The sequence below is a fragment of the Gorilla gorilla genome, chromosome 11, assembly GCF_029281585.2.
Source record: "Gorilla gorilla gorilla isolate KB3781 chromosome 11, NHGRI_mGorGor1-v2.1_pri, whole genome shotgun sequence".
NCBI lineage: Eukaryota > Metazoa > Chordata > Mammalia > Primates > Hominidae > Gorilla > Gorilla gorilla.
The window spans coordinates 114394310-114409050 of record NC_073235.2 but is presented as its reverse complement, the minus strand read 5'-3'; the positions used below and the strand labels follow the sequence as shown (position 1 = coordinate 114409050).

Here is a 14741-nt window from a genome sequence, read left to right as displayed (position 1 = left end):
GACTTGACAAGGTCAAGAAGCAACTAGATTTCTCATATACTACTAATGGGCATATAAATAAGTTAAATTGGTTAAATAAAAAGTGATTATCGCTATGACCCAGCAGTACTATTTCTAGGTATATACGCAACATAAATGTGTACATATAATCATCTAAAGGCATTTTCTAGGAAGTGCATAGCAGCAGTTGTTTATAATAGCCCAAATGTGGAAAGTATCCAAATGCCCATCAATGCAGAATTGACAAACCATGGAATACCACACAACAATGAAAATAAACAATATAGATGAATTTCCAAACATAATGTCGAGCAAAAGGAGCCAGACACAAGAGAATACATATGGTATGATTCTATATACGTAAAATACAAAAATAAGCACACATTATCTTGCTCAAAGTCAGGATCAGGGTTCTGATAGAGTGACGTGAGGTGGAAAGTATGAGGAAGGCTGCTGTGGTGTTGGTATGGCTCAAGCTCTTGATCTGAGTGCTGGTTACATAAATGTGTTCAGTTTGTAAAAGTTAATTGAATATGATAATGCACATCTATGTGTGTATATTATAATTCAATTAAAAAGTTTCTTAAAAAGCTTTACATTTGTTCAAGTCACAAGATTTATGTTTTATAAATATCCAGAAGATGCGAGGTTTCTTTTGAGTCACTATAACAGAGACTGCTAGTTGTCACCAATATCTGTTACCACTTTCTAAATTTTAAATAGTATATAAAGTTTAGCTACTCATATGATCACCCAGAATGAATACTTTAATTCCCTTCCTTCCATGCACCTAGCTGTGGCTCGTTGACTTCATTCTGACCAACGAGATACAAGTATAATTGTGCTGTGGCAATTTGCAGGAATTTTCATTAAAATACATGTACTCTTCCTCTGTTCTTTTGTCCTTCATGATTTTCTCCATCTTTTGCATGGTTTTTGCCAGTTGGAAAGTCCTCTTGTATTGAAGATGGTAGAGAAACAAGAAAAAAAATAGAATGGGGCTCCCTGATGATTGTGGATTTTTATATAATAGCCTTAAATAACCTAGCCAGATTTTTATATAGAAGAAAAAAATGTCTATACTCTTTAAACTACAACCTAATCTAATACTGATTAAAGCAATGTTAGTATGAATACTCAAAAGAAGCATATTCCTTGCTCATACCAAGAAGTAACCACTATTTAAATAATTAGCAATTTAAAATTATAATAGAAGCAACTATGCAACAGATACTGTGAGTACAGTAAACCCATCACAGAATTGAGCAAACTCAGCTTCATAAAGGTGGACAAGGCCCACCTTTGCTTTGTTGAAACAAAACTAGATTATGAGCTTTATTTGATCCAGTCAACTAGATTCAGTATTATTGCCTTTACAGTTCAAAGCCGTGATAGAGCAGGATTTCTCTCCCCTACCACCTGTCTCTCTCCACCTACCTAGAATATATTATCTATCTCTTTATAATATAGCATATATTATGACTTTAATATGCAAGATGGATTTGTGGGGAGAATAGATTACAGGCAAGAAGTTAAATCTGGTATGAGATGATAGAACCTGAATTAAGTAGCAGTTGTGGATATAAAAAGAGACATGATGAGAAATTTTCTTTAGAGCACCATAAATGGTTAAATATAGAAATAAAGGAAATAGTAATAAATTTCAAACTTTGAGTCTATGTGACTTTTACAGCATTTATGTTGATTTTAACAGAAATAAGAAAACACAGGGAGAATACAAATCTGGGGAAAATTATTAGAAAAAAGTTAGATGTTGACACACGTATGGGATTATATAATAAGACAATTTGAGAAGGAAATCCTATATTCATAATTTGAGTACTGTTACAAGATAAAATATAGTTTTAATTTTTCCAGGGAATATCAATGAGTTTAAGTGGATTACTACTTTCTTAATATTAGGACAGAAAGAATATATTAAGATCAAAATAAATGTATTCAATATTTTATGGAATTTACAATGTAAATATCTAGTGCATATCACTAACATTATGCTATCACTAAGCAAGTAATTTTTTACAAAAGTTGTTCATGTTCTATGGATGTTATCATTATCATAATCATCAAAAACATTTGAAATTCTACTATGTGCTTGACACTTTCTTTGGCACTAGAGACACAAAGAGGTGTACATCATAGTTCTAATCCTTGAGGGACCTCCAATAAGATAGGGGAGACAAGGCAAATACACAAAAGAATATATAAGAAGGTAAGGTAGCATTTGCACTATGTCAGATAAGTGGCTCGGGTAATCAGTGTTACAGGAGTTAGAGGAAGGGGGAACTCTAAGAACTAGGTGGTCATAGCAAACCTCTCAGAGGAGCTAGAACTCAAAACTGAAACATAACGAAAGCTAAGAATTGTAGTGGATACTGAAGTATGTATTAATAAGTTAGAACATTGCAACAAGCATTACTGAGCTTCATTCAATTGAAATCAAGATATTATTTTCTATCTTAAGCTGATTTTCAGCCAGTGGATCTAATAATTTCATCTTGAAATTGCTGTACTCTGATGGAAAAACATTTGGTATCTGCATCCATGAGCTTTTGACTCTGATCATCGAGCTGAAATATAGAAGGTTACATCACTCATTTACATTATCACCCTCTACCCGCTCCCAATACAAATGTGACATTTCAATTTTGCACACTTCAACTCTCCTTAAATCATCTGTATAAAAACTTCAAAGCTTGATTGATGATGAATGAGCCATTGTCTCCTCAAGCACCCGGTTCTCATTAGCCTTTAGAGTCTCAGCTTATTAATAATGAACCTTGAGGGCTGACCCAGTGGGGTAGCAGCAATTCATTGTGCTCCCAGCTGAAAGGTCTGGGTTTGGGAAAGATACAGGAATCTCTGGACCAAGTCCATTCCAGAGATCATGTATTAAGTATCATAGGTGGATGATGTGAGCTATATTACTTTTGTATCATTATCTGCCAACAGACTTGTGTGGCTTAAGGTGATGACAGTGAGAAAGATACATTGCTTTATGTCTGAGAAAGTCCTGTAACAGCTTTCTGTGGCTTCACCTTGAAAATGGGTTTTGCTGCCTTGGATTTTGATTATTGATTCTGCCCTTTGACTTAGATAGATAGTATAAGTCTGACATATGCATTATTTAAATGCCCCTATTTTGATTAGATAAGTGTAATATTTCTAATCTTTATTATTTTAATTGTCATTTTGATTCTAAGGTTGACCTGTAGCTGCACCCCTGCAAAACAAGATACTTAGATATACAATCAGGGATAGAGGTTAAATATTTCATTCCTGTTTATTAGATCCTTCTTATATCATATGTTTGGTAGATTTTGAGTAGAATTAAAATGTTCAATGATAATATCGATCATATAGACTAAAGTGAAATATAGTGTAACTGCATTTAAAATTATAATCTTTATTTTGGAAAAAGAGAAAGATATTCAATCTTATTTACAAAACGGTTACAAATTGTGTATGGGGTCCATGCAATTTTGTAAATTTCTTAAACCTAGTAAAGAGGTCATATTAATCTGTATTTTCAGCAGGGGTGTTACATCACAATTAGGTCATTTCATACAGGGCATAGAAAAAAAGCTATTATTCAGTATTTTACCATAGTTTTGGAGATAATATATTTGCAAAATGTCAATGATTCTGTTAATGGGCACTCATCCCCAAATTCACTGCAGTAACTAGCATTTGACAAGAAATGAAGAATACCAAAGAAGTCATTTAAATAACACAAACATTTCCTTATTTATTAGACTCATGAAAATGGAAATCAAGGAAAGACATGGTCCAATGGTTAACCTTTGTGGAGTGAATGACAAAGATACAAATACTTTCTGTCCTTTTTCAAATGTCATATTGGCAGTTTATACCTTTCTGAAAAATGTAAGGACAATGTGAGGTAGACTTACAGTTCAATACAAGAAAATTTAGGCTTCTCTGTAGCATATGCAAGGTGATTTGCACAGGCTTAGAGAAATTTGGTCTGTATGGGATAGCTAAAGATCATCATTATTCACCTGGTAACTAATAATTGAGTTTTGTGTAAAAATAGGTTAGGGAATAAAAATGCCTTATAAATATCAAATGTATTGTCTGCAGTAATATTGTATATTATCAGTTATATGCATTTTATATAATAAATGCTATTTTCCTTTCGGCTTTCTCTAACCACAGAATTATATATATATTTTTTCTTAAATTCAAGATATTCTGTATAGATATTTCAATTAATCAAATATTTATTGTGTATCACCTTGAGCCTTGCATAATACTAGAAACTGGAGATATGGTTTTGAACAAAACAGAAACAGCTTCATGCTTTATGAAACATAGGACCAGTCAAGATAACCTATAGAGTGTTTATGGGAAAAGATAACTTTCATTCTTACTTTGATTTGGTCAGAATATAATTTAAAATTAGGAACTACAATAGAAGTTACCTTATAAATGTTGATTGCAAATTCCATGGTACTTTTTTTCCATATACAATTAAATCTAACAATTATTCATGGAGTGACTGTTGCTCTAGGTTTGATGCTATAGACACAGCACTGAAAAACATTTCTTACCTTCATGGGGCTTAGTCTAATTATATTTCAGTTACAAATACTATGCTATATATAAGTTAAATTCAAGATATTGGAAAATAGTGTAGATTACAATTTAAATACAACAAGATTCATGACATCTTTTACTCGACTTGCATGCATTAATCTAGTCGGAAACGTTTGAGACACAAACATATTTAAGTGTTTACTGGAAATTTTCAGCAATGAAATGATACTTTTTTCATCGATGTCATGTCTAATATATCTTACTATATTTAACCATGACATTTATTAAAAAGAGACAGTTCTGTTTTGTGAACTTGCCAGAAATATTTGTGTATAATATGATAAGAAAACTCATAGCAGCTTTTTTCTATCAATTGATTCAATGACCAAGAATCTATCTGTGTCTCTCTCAATTTACTCTGATAATTTTCTGCAGTGGAAGTAAAATAAAATGAAATGAGATACTTTGAGCTCATTCACGCATTCAACATTTTTTTTTTCAGTTTCTGCACTCATCCAGACACTTTGCATCTTTCTTTGAGTATCAATTAAATGTGTGCCTCCTTTGCCTATCTTTCTTAACATTTATTTGTTACTTTATTTCATGTTAGTGGGAGGGAAACTGTTGGTTGGTGTAACACAGGTGATTCCTTTGTAAAATCTTTGATAAAACTTGTGGAAAACTTTGTTATTCTTGTGTGTCACCACAAGATCTAAATATAGCCAGACATTTTTGTACTCTTATTAGATAAACATCTAAACAAACTTTTCTCTTTTCCTAATCCTTGTCCCTCTTTCTTATCTAAAAAATGTGGTCAAGCCTCTGTAGTCAACCAAGACAGAAACATTAGGCATTCCTTCTAACAAGTAAATAATTTGTATCTCTAAGAACTTTCTTACAGGTTAGTATCTATTCTCTAGAATTTTTTTAATACAGAAATAAATGTACCTGAGTATATTTTCTCACAAAAATATGTCAAATTCATATTTTAAAAATGTAAAGTTACAAAATCAATGAAAACTTTAAGAATATATGTAAATGCCATTATAACATTACTTTCTGACACATATTTAGGTAATCAACTTAATCAAAAGAAAGTGTAAGATTGTACATTAAAACTGTCCTATAAGTGTCAATGAAATTCTACATTCTCTGATTGTGAGGCTTTGACATTCAACAGCAGAATAGGGTGTATACCAAACATAAAGGAAAAAAGAATATTTTCAAGGAAAACAAACAATACATAAATAAACTACCCATCATTAATTGCTAAACATTTATAAATCCTCCTGACCAGAATTGCTAGCAGATGCTGAGTTTTGAATTAGGAATGATAGAAGTATCATCTGGATTGATCATGTGTCTTAATTTGAAATGTTAACGTGTAAGATTATGCTGGATTTATTATTGTCTCCTTTCTAAATCCCTTTTCCAAGTATAAGCCAAGCTCTCGAACAGACTATTTCTAAGAAACAAATGTCAACATTCATAGCAGATTAATACTGTTGAAGAAAGGGATTTGATAAGACTATTATTCAGTATAATATAATCTGATTCTATTTCAAAAATTTTAGATAGGAAGTTGGAGATGGATACTGTGTTCCTTTGTATGAACTATTTGAAATACAATGTGACTCCTGAAAAATATACACTCTTTCTGCAATGTTTGAGCTATTACCTTTTCACTTTTTTTTTTTTAAGTAGAACTTTTCTAAATGTAGACTGAAAAATAACCTTTATTTCCTGGATAGCAGTCAAAATCTCCTTTCTTTGTCACCTAATGGAAAATTATTCCTAGAGCAGAAGAGCATCACCTAATGTCTCATGAGAAAGCTATTAGTATGAGATCGTCACATTTTGTAGATAAAAACTTAATGCCAAACATTAATGTAGAAATCCATTTCATAATCTTTCTTACGTCTTACATCTCCCTTCTGCTTTGATGAAGGTTGCATGGTCAGGTCATAAAAAATAATGAACTGGGTTTTAGAAGTAGAAAGATGATCTAATTTCTTTTCTTTTTCTTTCCTCACCGAGAAAATGGAACCAATAGTCAGTGAAATGACTGATGATGAAAATGGGAGTGATTTTAAATGTAGAAAGAACTGCAATATCAAAACTAATCTGGAGGGTTTCGTACATGCAATTCAGTAAGGCACTTGGGATGTGACCACCAGTCCACAAATAACCCTCTTGTGGTGTGACACGTTCCTTTCATTTATCTCTCTTCAGTTGAAGATGACTCCTACAAATTTAGCTTGGGGTTCTACACAAGAGAGATGAATTTCTCAAGGCTACTGTGGGAGATGGTGTCGGTTGCCTTCCCAATATCCATGTCCCTCTTCTTCCTCACTAACACTCCTGCTGGTATGGGTTTTGTCCCAGTAGCAATATTTCCACCTCAATAGTTACTTATTCAATCTCTCTTGCGGTAGGGATAGCCATGGGATATTGTTCTGGCCAATGAAATGCAGACATAATCCTCAAGGAGAGCATTTCTTCTCAAATAAAAAGTCACAGCTTCACTAGGAGGAAGTCTCTTGCTTGCTCTTGTGACTTCATCCTGCCTGCAATTCAGAAAGACTGCAGTTTAGTTTTTAGATGTAGCAGCCATCTTGTGCCTGAAATGAATAAAACTGACACACTGAGGATGGCAGAACAGATAGTGAGCACTGTGGAACAGCTGAACTAATATCTGCAACTGCCTCCTATAGGTTTCTTATGTGAAAAAAGAAATCCCCTATCTCTATAAACTGTTGATTGGGTTTTGATTACTTGTAGTTGAACACTTTATGGACTGATGCATGATTTCTCTTAAATTGCTTTTGTATTGAACAAGAGGGGGAAATGCGGTACATATTGGGCCAGAAGGTGCTATGTGTATTTCTAGCCAATTTCTTCAAATAATAAGAATACTATATTTTCAGAGGATATATTTCAGTTTTTATTTTCCTGGTTAACTTAAAGCTTTCCGAAAGAGAATTCATTTCTGTGTTCAGTCATTGTTTGTGGAGGACAAATTAGCTAATCAAGGCCAGTGTTGTGAAATAAAGAATCAAGTACAAATTGGCTTTAGTGCATGTTATCCCACAGCCATATCCTTACTTCAATGAACCACAGGATTTGTTATACATTGCTTTGTGTTGTTAAGAATAATTGGCAATCTTATCGATTTCATTTGAGATGACAACATTTTTGTGATTGAGGCATTAATTTTAGCTTCCACTTTGTGCTAATTACTTACCTACTGACTGCAGTCAATGTCACCTTGACTGAAACAATCTCTCTAAGGATAATTTGACAATTGATACCAAAAATCTTAGAACTATCCACACTCTATGACCTCGGAATGTCATGTGTGGAAATTTGTTGTAAAGACCAATGAGAGATAAATAAGTTAAATTACCAACAAGAGAGGATTGGTTAAATAATTACCATTTAATTTGTACTATGACATATCCTGTTCTCATTAAAATACAGAGTAGTAATTACCATTAAGTACTCACTACATAATATTAAACTAAACAAGCAGGTTATAAAATATTATATAAAATATTATTTCAATTCCAGGGAAGAAAACAGATAAAAGACTGTAACATTTATACCAAAATGTTAGGAGTGTTACTCTCAGAGTGTACGAATATGAGTGGTTGTTTTTCACTTTTGTAATTTTTAATCTTTTCAAATTCCTGTAATCAATGTATATGATTCATTGAAAGATATTTTAAAAGATATCTTGGCTATTAGCAACATGACTCTAATTTAACATTGAAAATAGTTAAGAGCAAATCATTTTTTGTTGATTACCTTTTCATCAACAAGCAGTTTGACAAAAAATTTGTTTATTTGTTTTTTAATACAGAAATCCTGAATGGTGGAGTCTATGTAGACCAGAACAAATTCCTTTGTTATGCGGACACCATTCATTGGCAAGATATTGTTCGGAACCCATGGCCTTCCAACTTGACTCTTGTGTCAACAAATGGTAGTTCAGGATGTAAGTAGAATTATTCTTTTTAATTTCTCAAAATGTTCTACCCTATGTGGCGATGAATGAGTTATGCTTATTATGTCATTACTAATATTTTGAACTTTGATTGCATTCATTGAAATGTTCAGTTATATATGGCAGAACAAATGGCTGATCAACCTTTTACTTCTAGCTAATTCTCTTTTGGGAATCATGTTTCCTCTTCACGAATTCTCATTTTGTTAACATGTTCCTCTTTGCTTAATTTAAATTACTTTATCATACTTCCAATGTACAAATGTGTGTTCCACTATCCACAAACTTAAGGCTGGTATCTAACTATTGCTTCAAGTCTCTGTGACCCATATCCCATTGAGACAAAGATAGTAGAACAAAAATGTACCTTCCTATTCACTATAATTTTTTCAATAAAAAAGTAAAAACTAGTGAACATTGCAGAATTCTTAAGCCTTCATTTGCCCCTGAAGCCTTCGTGGTCATACTTTATGATAATTTCAAACACTTATGGAATGGAGAAATATAGATTTCATATAGAAGAAACATGTTACAGTCTGATTTTAGTCATTAGTCAAATAAACTACTGAATTTCTCATTCTTAAAATGTGTATTCTTTCTACCACAAAGAATTTATCAGATTTAAAGTGTTTAACATGACTTAATAATAAGCAAGTAATATTTGAACCATGATTTAAACCTTTGAAAATTATTCTGTCTGGTATCTGTTTCATTTTCATAAAGCAAGCTATGTTATCCCCCCATTTATTATTACTGACATTTGTATGAAAACAGAATTTTCATCAAGTGTTAACCTGGGTTTTATATTTCTCATCTATTATATATTTCCCACCTGAAATCATAACTGTCTCAACATAGTTCAATAATTATTTGCTATATTACTGATTGTGTTATGACATTTTTGTGAAAAATCAAACTCCAAGGGACAATTATTAAATTTCATCATGGCCCTAATAATATAATGGGAAATATGAATGTATTTGATCAAAACTGACAGCTGTGTTTTTAATAAATGGCTAAAACTTTATGTAAAAAGTAGAGTAACATAATTTTCTTGTCACCTTTGAGCAGAAATTTGTATGGGATTTTCCCTTTATGGTATTCACGTTGCCTACTTTGTAAAATTACATGTGAGAAAAATGGAATCTTTTCACATTAACAAGACAAATGATGTGTTTCAGAAATGGCTTCTGTTTTCAGTCTGCCCATGCTATTGCACATATTATATTGGCAGGGTAGTGGTGGGGAGGTGTGGATATTGGTTGGGTAAAAGGAAAGGCCTGCTGGCTCTCAGCTTATCAGACTGACTGGTCTGTAATGCATGAATAAGATCGTGCAAGAATAGAGCCTGAGACAGAAGCCAAAAGGGAAGTGTGCCCACCAGCCTTACAGAATTTGGAGCAGGAAAGGTCTGAGGGGTTTGCTGCACTTTCACAGATGGTGTCTCTTTGTGCTATTCTTTTTGAAGACAAATTTGGATGGTTGTGCCTATAATTAGGCAACTGTGGCTGTATTGTTTTTTGCATGTAAATAATTGCAGGTGCAAAAATTATAAATGCAGAGTAGAGTCATAACCAACGGTCTTTTACAAATTAACTACCAATTGATTGCCAAAGTTTTATTATTTACATAGTAGTTTTATTTGCTGACACATTGTATGTACTGCATGACACCATAGCTATTAATAATGAATTGACTGTTTTTTGACTATTATGGTTTTATCTTTAGTCAATTTATTTCTCTGTCTTCTCCCCAGGGTAATCTCAGACACTCTCAGGGTTTTAAATGCAACCTCTAGGTTGATGACTCCCTAGAACTACATACCACCAACCAATCACTCAATCAAGTTAAAAATTTGGGGGGTCATTAGTATCTTTACTTTCACTTGGCTCTTGGGAGTTAATCACCGAGCCATCCTGATCTTTGCCCATTTCTTGATTTTACATATTTATTATTATGATTGCCCTAGTTCAAGACTTCATCTGTCTAAATTGCTAAAACAAACTCTGAATTTTTAATATTTTTTGAGGCAATGGACACTGTAGCATCCTGGTGAAGCCCATTGACCTCTTCTCATAATATTTTTAGAAGAAAAAATGAGCACAAAACAAATACTTTAATTCATGAATGCATAGCAATCAATAAATACATAAAATAAATTACAATGGATTACAAGGAAAATAAGTTAGGTTGAGATACGTTTATCAAAATGCTTAAGAAACAGATACCTAATATAGTAATATGCTTATTCATACATTAAATTAAAAATATTAGCAGTAGGATTAATATCTAATATCATTTTCAAGCAGTGATAGGCATAAATAATATATTTTAAAGGGAAGTCTCTTCAACAAATGATGTTGGGAAAACTAGATATCCATGTGCAAAAGATTGAACTTGGGCCTCATCATATGCCATGTTCAAAAATTAACTCAAAAGCAAATTACAGACCTAAGCAAAAGACTTAAAACCATAAAAGTCTTGGCAGAAAATATAGGGGGAAAGCTTTATGACCCTAGGTTTAGCAATAAATTCGTGGATATAACACCAAAAACACCAACAGCAAAAGCTAAAATAGACAAATGGGACGATATTAAACTTAAAAACGTCTGTGCGGCTGGGCGCGGTGGCTCGCGCCTGTAATCCCAGCACTTTGGAAGACTGAGGTGGGCGGATCACGAGATCAGGAGAGCGAGACCATCCTGGCTAACAGGGTGAAACCCCGACTCTACTAAAAATACAAAAAATTAGCCGGGCTTGGTGGCAGGCACCTGTAGTCCCAGCTACTCGGGAGGCTGAGGCTGGAGAATGGCGTGAACCCGGGAGGCGGAGCTTGCAGTGAGCCGAGATGGCACCACTGCACTCCAGCCTGGGGACAGAGTGAGACTCCATCTCAAAAAAAAAAAAAAAAAAAAAAAAGGCTGTGCATCAAAAGGTACAATCAACAGAATGAAAGGTAACCTATAGAAAGGGAAAAATATTTGTAAATCATGTATCTGATAGGGAATTAATATCCAGAATATATATAGAACCTGCAACTCAGTAACATGAAGCAAATAATCCAATGAAAAAGTGAGCAAAAGATTTGTGTAGACATTTCTACAAGATGGTACACAAAGGGCCAATAAGCATATAAAAAGATGCTCAACATTACTAATCATTAGAGAAAAACCAACCCCAAAATCATATCAAAACCACAATAAGATATTGTCTCCCATTTATTAGGATGGCTACTATTAAAATATAAAAAAGAAAATAACAAATGTGAGGAGGTGAAGAAATTGGAATCCTTCTTGGTGGGATTGTAAAATGGTGTGACCACTATGGAAAATAGTTTGGTGGTTTCTCAAAACTTAAAAATAGAATTATCATATGATCCAGCAATCCCACTTCTGGATATATATCCAAAGGAATTAAATGCAGGTTCTCAATGAGATATTTGCGTATCTATGCTCATAGCAGCATTATTCATAATAACCGAGAGGTGGAAGCAACCCAAATGTCATATATGGATGATTGAATAAACAAAATGCAACATATACATATAATGATGAAATATTATCCAGCTTGAAAAAGGAAGGAGATCTAGTCACATGCTACAACATGAATAAATCTTGAGGACACTATGCTAAAGGAAATAAGCCAGTCACAAAAACATAAATCCTGTATGATTTCACTTACATGAAGTAACTAAACTGTCAAACTCAAAGAAAACAGAATGTAGAATGGTGGTAGCCAGGTGTTGGAAGGAAGGGTAAATGTCCAATTGCTCTTTAACGAGTCAAGTTGCAATTGTTCAAGGTTGAAAAAGTTCTGGAGATCTGTTGGAAAACAATGTGAATATACTTAACATTACTAAACATACACTTAAAAGTGGTTAAGATGGTAAACATTATGTTCTCTTTTTTAAACTGTAATTATGAATAAATAAACCGGGAAGAAGTTGAATCCCTGAATAGACCAATAACAGGCTCTGAAATTGAGGCAATAATTAATAGCCTACCAACCAAAAAAAGTCCAGGACCAGATGGATTCACAGCCGAATTCTACCAGAGGTATAACGAGGAGCTGGTACCATTCCTTCTGAAACTATTCCAATCAATAGAAAAAGAGGGAATCCTCCCTAACTCATTTTATGAGGCCAGCATCATCCTGATACCAAAGCCTGGCAGAGAAACAACAACAAAAAAAAGAGAATTTTAGACCAATATCCCTGATGAACATCGATGCAAAAGTCCTCAATAAAATACTGGCAAACCGAATTCAACAGCACATCCAAAAGCTTATCCACTATGATCAAGTGGGCTTCATCCCTGGGATGCAAGGCTGGTTCAACATACGCAAATCAATAAACGTAATCCAGCATATAAACAGAACCAAAGATAAAAACCACATGATTATCTCAATAGATGCAGAAAAGGCCTTTGACAAAATTCAACAGCCCTTCATACTAAAAACTCTCAATAAATTAGGTATTGATGGGACGTATCTCAAAAGAATAAGAGCTATCTATGAGAAACCCACAGCCAATATCATACTGAATGGCCAAAAACTGGAAGCATTCCCTTTGAAAACTGGCACAAGAAAGGGATGCCCTCTCTCACCACTCCTATTCAACATAGTGTTGGAAGTTCTGGCCAGGGCAATCAGGCAGGAGAAAGAAATAACGGGTATTCAATTAGGAAAAGAGGAAGTCAAATTGTCCCGTTTGCAGATGATATGATTGTATATTTAGAAAACCCCATTGTCTCAGCCCAAAATCTTCTTAAGCTGATAAGCAACTTCAACAAAGTCTCAGGATACAAAATCAATGTGCAAAGATCACAAGCATTCTTATACATCAAAAACAGACAAACAGAGAGCCAAATCATGAGTGAACTCCCATTCACAATTGCTTCAAAGAGAATAAAATACCTAAGAATCCAACTTACAAGGGATGTGAAGGACTCTTCAAGGAGAACTACAAACCACTGCTCAACGAAATAAAAGAGGACACAAACAAATGGAAGAACATTCCATGCTCATGGATAGGAAGAATCAATATTGTGAAAATGGCCATACTGCCCAAGGTAATTTATAGATTCAATGCCATCCCCATCAAGCTACCAATGACTTTCTTCACAGAATTGGAAAAAACTACTTTAAACTTCACATGGAACCAAAAAAGAGCCTGCATTGCCAAGTCAATCCTAAGCCAAAAGAACAAAGCTGTAGGCATCATGCTATCTGACTTCAAACTATACTACAAGGCTACAGTAACCCAAACAGCATGGTACTGGTACCAAAACAGAGATGTAGACCAATGGAACAGAACAGAACACAGCCCTCAGAAATAATACCACACAATTTGGCTCCCGAATCCATTCTCTGAACTACACCATCTTCTCTGATGAGAAATCATTGTTTCTCTATTTTTCCATATTAATGTTCTTGTATATTCCTATTTGCTTAAATTTTAGAGGGCAACTTATTTACATCATGGCACTGCTGCTTACCAGCAATTTGACCTTAAGCAAGTCATTTATGCCCTCAGTCTCTCCATTTCCTCACCTGTAAAAGACAGAGTGTCAAGAGCTGAGCTGAGCTGAGCTGAGCTGACAGCTAAGCTGCTAGGTGACAGTGGTCAATTCAGACAAGCAAAAATGAGGGTAACAGTCAAGCTTTTAATCACTTACTGCAATAGTTTATTCCAAAGGCTAAACCAGAGAAAGCACCAACTTCACTGTCTCATGTTACCTCCATAGAACAGTGCCAGGTGAGGGTCAGGTGGACGAGTGCAGACATGGGGAATTGTTTCACTGAGGAGGGAGTGGCAAAAAAAATGGTTCTGAAAGTTTTATGAACCTGGAAGCTTGAAGGAGAGAGGGGTGGGAAGGCCTGAGTGAAAAGTACTGAGTATGGAGTCAGAGTGGAGAAAAGGTGTCTTCCAGGCCCCCTTACTTCCTCCCCTTAAAGAGATTTTAGTGAAAGCACCTAAGGAAAACCGCTGTCAAAGGATTAATAAAGAGGTCTCTGAATAGCGTACCTGGGCCAGGATGGGAGACATATATGAGACATGGCTGGTCAGCAAACCCTGAGTCTTTTACTGCAACTCCCTTAGAGACTGCAGTGCATTGACTGGGCACCAAGTCTGGCATGGCAGGACAGCTTTGAAACCCCA

General features: G+C 34.3%; 1 protein-coding gene across 6 annotated transcripts in view; it reads left to right on the top strand.

Annotated features, from left to right (window-relative positions):
* ERBB4 (erb-b2 receptor tyrosine kinase 4) overlaps positions 1 to 14741 on the top strand; it is a 1171871-nt gene that overhangs the window by 747277 nt on the left and 409853 nt on the right. For all 6 annotated transcript variants that reach the window (XM_055379529.2, XM_019022670.4, XM_019022668.4 and 3 more), the window contains exon 4: positions 8438 to 8572. In XM_055379529.2, the coding sequence (XP_055235504.1) occupies positions 8438 to 8572 (135 nt within the window). The remainder of the gene's footprint in view (positions 1 to 8437; positions 8573 to 14741) is intronic.